Source organism: Equus quagga, chromosome 8 (genome assembly GCF_021613505.1).
Source record: "Equus quagga isolate Etosha38 chromosome 8, UCLA_HA_Equagga_1.0, whole genome shotgun sequence".
Taxonomy (NCBI): Eukaryota; Metazoa; Chordata; class Mammalia; order Perissodactyla; family Equidae; genus Equus; species Equus quagga.
In genome coordinates, this window is record NC_060274.1 from 20,108,806 (window position 1) to 20,114,805 (window position 6,000).

Sequence of the window (6,000 nt, forward strand, 5' to 3'; positions counted from 1 at the left end):
GATTGAAAAGGGCAGGGGGGGTCTTTTCTCCACTCCTCTCCACCCCCAAAATAAAATATTTTAATAAAATATGGAAAATAAAACCACATATAAAAATGATGAGTATTACTTCTTCTTAAAGGAGGAATTTACTCTTCTAATATCTATAATCAAGGGAGAATTATTAAATAGTTAACTAAATCATCTTCAATCTAGATTTTGCCATTCTCTTTTAGAGAGATCTCTCTGATGCTGATAATGAACAGATTTTTAACTTGTGCTTTCAAGATGTTCCATCTAAGCACCACAAGAAATTATATTAAACAATAAAATGGAGGAAATTAACATTAAACATTAAGGGATTCACATTGGAACTTAAATTTGTGATATGAGATTTTGTTGAAAAAGAGATATGCAGTTCACTAGTAAAACTCAGGATTCAGAAACATGAGTCATGATATTGCAGTAGAAAGTTTTTTTCCAAAAGCAAACTCTGAAATTGTGTTTACTTCTACATTATTTTTGTTTGTCCTGAAAACTCTGCTCCTTTTATAAATTAAAGCATCAATTTTCATTAGCAATAACCATATAACCACTTCAGTAAGAATGCTTCTTAATTTCTATAATCGGACTTAACACCAGTTACTGAATATTGTGCAACTGTTAAAAGAACATGAAGTTGTGCTCATGGCCTTCCATCATAGTTTGATATGAAGAAATATAAATGCAGCAATACTCTCAAAATGCTCTTCCATACACCAGAATATACATGTGAATTGTCCCAGACATTAATTTATAACAAAAGTCTCAGTTTCTTCATAAACCTAAAAAGGGAGTTAAGAGTAGATGGCTTAAAAGTCTCATTTTATCCAAAAATCTATATAAGCAGATGAGAGTAAAGAAAATCTTTATACAAGGAATTCGTTGAGAATTCACGTCTGTAAGACTCTGTAAAACTCAAGCTTTTCAATCTCAGGTAAATCTATTTCATTTTTAAAAGTTGTTTTAAACCTGATATCTACTACTGTTTTAGGAGTACTTCATAATTGGCCTAAATTTAAATTCTAATGAGCAAAGACATTGTGTTAGAAGAAAAAGACTAGAAACCCAAACTGAAATCCAAGAGGTCATTGGTGCTATTTCTCAGAAAATAAGATAATTCTTGGGGGCTGGAAGGGCTTCTGGACAATTGTAACACATATAGTAGAAAAAAAATAAAGAAGTGATTTAAATGATTTACTCTTCCTTTGTATCTAAAGCACCCCAGAATTTAAAATATAAGTTTCTGATATACTGAGGGAGAGGACTGCATTAATCCAACATTCACAGCTAAGTTTTGGGCGTGTAGGAAGGGGCACACCAGGACAAAGAAGCACCTTCAGCTGTTTAAAATAAGATAAAGCTTTCAAGTCCAATTTAAGACTTGAAATACTAATCACATTGGATTAGCCAACTAAGGTTGGAAAATTATAGCCAGTCTCTTAAGGGTCGTATTACACCTACAAGGGCAAGCAAACAGGTAAATCCAAAAACTACAGTTGGACACTATTCATGGAGAGTTTGGTATCCTTTTGGCTCCTACTCTCCCAAGAAACACCCTAGGACACAGGTGCTATAATTATAATTATAAGAGAATGAGGATAAAATGCAATGCCTGGGTGGGCATGTACTGAGAAAGGTAAAGTCGGTTGCCACACTGCTAGAAATAGATAAGAACCATGTTGTGATCCCAAGCGCACGTCATGCAATGCCCTGGCTTCCTCAGTACCTGTCTTTCCCAAATGCAAGGCCTACCTTCTGTGTGGACTGCAGAGACATACGTCCAATTGTAACGCTTGACTATGTCAAGCATCGCCCTTGCCTGCAAAGTGTCAGAAGGCACAACCCTCAGGAAGTATTTGTACAAAGTTTTGTCACTCAGGTCGATGCTCGTGGCAGAATATGCGATCTGGGGGATGTCGAAGAGCTGGAGCAGGTTCTGCACTTGAATGGCTACGGAGCTGGAGCCCGGGCCGATCACGCCCGCAATGGGCTTCTTAGTCCTGCCTGGGGGGAGGGACTGGCCGTCAGGCAAGCACCGGTTGACCCCATCCCTCTCGTCTCGAATGGAAATCAGAGAGTCCCTGATGAACTCAATACTCTGCTCCAGAGCCACGGAGGAGTGCCAGCAGGAGTCCCGGATCTCACTGCCCAGGGTGATGTTGGGCAGGAGCACCGGGTCCGCGTTAATCTTATCCAACGTGTGGAACATGGCTTCCACCCTCTGGATGCCATACTGCTCCCTGATCTCCCCACACTTCCTCTCGGGCACCTTCTCGGCCGGAGGCTGGTGGTGGACTGAGAAGAGGGCCCCAATGATGACATCTCCGTCCATTCTGGCCACCGAGCGCTGAGACGAGGCTCCTGCCAGCAACACTTTTCTGCTGGTGCCTCTGGGGAAAAGGGACGTCTCCAAAAAGATCGCTGGGAAGAAAACCCAGAGGAGCCGGACCATTGTGCTGAGGACGCGGTCCACGGCGGCCAGCCTCGTTCCCACGCTGGCCGCGCCAGCCGGCTCTGGGCGCGTGCTGCGGAGACGCCCGAAGCCTGCCTCTCCCGGCTGGGTCCCGCTCGCCAACGCCGCGCGTTCAACGCCTTCGCCTCCTGCGCTCCCGCCTCCTTCCCCTCCGCCTCCTCCTCCTGGTCCTCCACGACCACCTCCACGCCCTGGAGGCGTTTCTAGGGGAATTTGAGTCCCCTTCTTCACCGGTGCGTCAAGGTAAACTGATGAAAGGTACAATGGGAGTCGTGGTGGCAGCGGTGAGCTGGACGCTGCCGACAAAAGAGGAAGAAAATCAAAGCTCAGTTATCACAGGACCTGTGTCAAAACTCTGGGGTTAGTGATGTTAACAGTTGCCGGTCCATTTCATTTCGGCACATCACGATATTGGCTGAAGGAACAGCTTGAGAAGCAGCCCTGGTCAAGGCAGAAGGGGGTGCATCTTGGCCCCAGTGCCTTCCTCGGTCCCGGGAGGCGCAGAGCCCCGCCGACACTCCCCTCTCCTCCCCTCCTCCAGCTCCAAGTCTCATCCCAGTTCCCAAATACCCATTACGCTTACCGACTTGACGGGGAGGGGGAAAGAGGGAAGGAGGAGTTAGGTCTTGCAACCCAAGAGAACTTTCCGGATTGGAAAAGATCAACTTTTTCCCAGAAGAAATTTGGAAACTCGTCATGAAGGTAGAAGCGCTAGTTCAAAATGAAGGCGAACAAGGAGCGCACCTTTTAACTTTGAGGGGTTGAGGAGACCCTAATATACAACACAAGTAGTAAATATAAATTTGCCAGCTTGAGGAAATCCATATTAGTTACTAAGGCAACGCCTGGTAAAGTCGCCGCATGTCGGATTTTGGTTCGTCCCCCTCCCCACCCCAAGAAGCCAGCTTACTGTAGATGTTCAGGGAGAAAGGGTGCAGATAAGGTAACTTGTTCCCGCGATGGAGGATGGAGGGAGTGGGTGGAGGGGCTCCTGCGCTCGCCGAAATCGAGCCCTTTGGCTTTGCATAGTTGCTAGAAAGGGAACGGAGGGGAGCTTCCGGGTTGCTCTCGCGGCGGCAGCTCAGCCCAGCCGCCTTCAGAACCCTGGACAGCGCTCGGTCCAGCTGCAGAGACATTTCCCCGCAGGGCCTGGAGCAGACGCGTTGACCAGCGAGTAGCAATTCTTTGACCCCACTCCCCCACCCCCAACTTCGTTCTTTCAACCCCCTTTCCTGCATTCTTTATCCCCCACACCACACACACACACACACACGCACACACACACCTCCCCTCACCTTCCCACCAGCCCTCCATCCTCATTCTCTTCGCCTTGCAACCAGTGCTCCTGCAAGTACATTCAAACCTGACCGCTTTGGGGGCAGAGGCGCCAAATCTCAGCCGCCTGCGGGGCTGAAGTTGGCTCCCTCTCTCATCCCTCCCGGGCTTCGTTTCTCAAGGTGAGAGTCGGAGGAGAAAGGAGCTAAGGGAGCAGGCACGGAGCAAGAGCAGAGGAGGTGAGGCAAGCAAAAGGAGGAAGACAACCCAGGCAACCGTGGGTCCCGACGCTTCCCGGGGATGCACGACTAAAAGAAATAAATAAACGGGGATGCCCCTGGGACCAGAAAGAAAATCCCATAGATTGAGACTGTGTCTGCCACTATGGGTGGGTTTCACCGCCGGAAAGTGTCTGCTCACCTGGGTCTGCCTGGAGAATTTGGACTTGAGACGTACCTGTGTCCGGGTAGACAGCGCTGTGGTCCCCGGGCCAGAGCACCGCGGCCACGCTGGGTTCGCAGACGCCTCAGCTCTAATCCAGACGGTGCAAGGATGCGATCTGGGCTGTACACTGGTGCCCTCTTTCTTCAGCACTGTTTTACCGCAAGGAAAAAAGAGGCGGGGGGGAGGGAAAAAAATTAAAAAACAGGTCACCCAAGGCTTGTCTATTATCTCATGCATAAAAACCAGTCGTTTAATGGAGGGGGGAGGGAAGAAAAACTAGGGAGAAGTGAGGAATATTCATTCCTTTACTATCGGAGGCTGCCAGATATATGAATAGTCAGATTTGGTGAAAGGCGTGAGGAATGGCTTAGGCTGCTTTAGGTGGGTATTCTTTGTGTATATTTCGTGGACTCAAGCACATTTACTCTTTCTGGAAGTAAAACACCTACTGAGGGAAATACATGTGTATACATCCAGAGAGGCTCTATTAGTAGGTTGCAAGAGAAAGAGGAAGAGGCTGCCTGGGGTGGCAGTAGGGGAAGGCCAGGGATGCACATCATGAATCAACGTAAGCCAAACGAAGAGAGGCAAATCTTGGCTGCATTTTCCAGGTCAAGATGTAACTAAATTGAGAATGAGAGTCAGGTCACATGAAAACACTGGAGTGAAAAACACTTATCCAAATTCCTCCCAGGCTGCCATCACCCTCCCGACAGGTCCACAGTGTTGCTTCTCACTGTGTGAAAAGTGGAAGTTAAATCACACTCCTCTGGGAACATGTTGGCTGAGCAGAATGTGTCCCAGCTTCTTCAGAGGGGAAAGAAAAGTGACAGTGTGCCTTTCCACTCTTGCTCAAAGCTTTCTATTTGTGTCATCTGCAGAGAAGAAAGATCAGCTTATGTGGGTCCCTTTATAATCACCTTGCTCATTATTCTATGGAATGTTGCCATGTCCAGCTGGAGGGGACAAACCCCATGAGGCAATTTTAAATACTCTTTAGTGTGTTCCATGTAACTTAGGAAAGGAAGTGATGCTTTCAGTCAAGGACAGAAGCTCTTTCTCATTCTAGTTCTGATCTTTTTCCACAAGTATCAAATTTTTCTGTATTTTTCTTAGACAACGTAAAGAATACAGGATTTTTTTTTTCACAAATAATGCACTGAACCAGGTACACACTCTTTAGACCTAAAAGATCTCAGTTCTGGAAGTAATCAGATGTTTACTCAAGGAAAACAGGAAGAGGTAAGTTTCTGTCTTCAAGCATAGGTAAAATGATTCTCTGCCTGCACCCCTAAGAGAATGTCTGCTCTAAGGAGAGCAGTCCAAAGGCATTCACAGTGTCCCATAGTATCTCACTTCCTCTAACAGCAATTTAAGTTCCATTTTAGATAATGCTATTCCGGTAAAATAAGTCCTAAACATGGTTTCCCTGGAATATTTCATAGATATAGTGAATATACAAAGATTTCTGTGCATATACAAACCATTAAATATGATTTGCAGGATTATAGAAAGTAACGTCTCTGAAGTCCACATTTAGTTTCAATATGCATTCCTCAAAGTTGAGTATTTGTAATATATTGCATTGATGTAGTTTAGAAAAGATTCTGCTACAGAAGGAATAATTAATACCCAGATTTCTTTGTTCTCAATACAGTCCAACTAAAAACTACCCATTCTGGCTGGTTGAAACAAATCATTTTAAAGGGGAAGAACTTGAAGATCATAACATAGAAGATTTATGTATATGCATATCATATATTAGAGGTGTTAAGGAAAAATTTAAT

At 45.5% G+C, this 6,000-nt stretch overlaps 1 protein-coding gene across 1 annotated transcript in view; it reads right to left on the bottom strand.

Moving 5' to 3' along the window:
• GRM1 (glutamate metabotropic receptor 1) overlaps positions 1–2,473 on the bottom strand; it is a 371,895-nt gene extending 369,422 nt beyond the window's left edge. Inside the window, exon 1 of the mRNA XM_046670628.1 lies at positions 1,774–2,473. Coding sequence (XP_046526584.1) covers positions 1,774–2,473 — 700 coding nt within the window. The remainder of the gene's footprint in view (positions 1–1,773) is intronic.
• Positions 2,474–6,000: the final 3,527 nt, after the last annotated feature.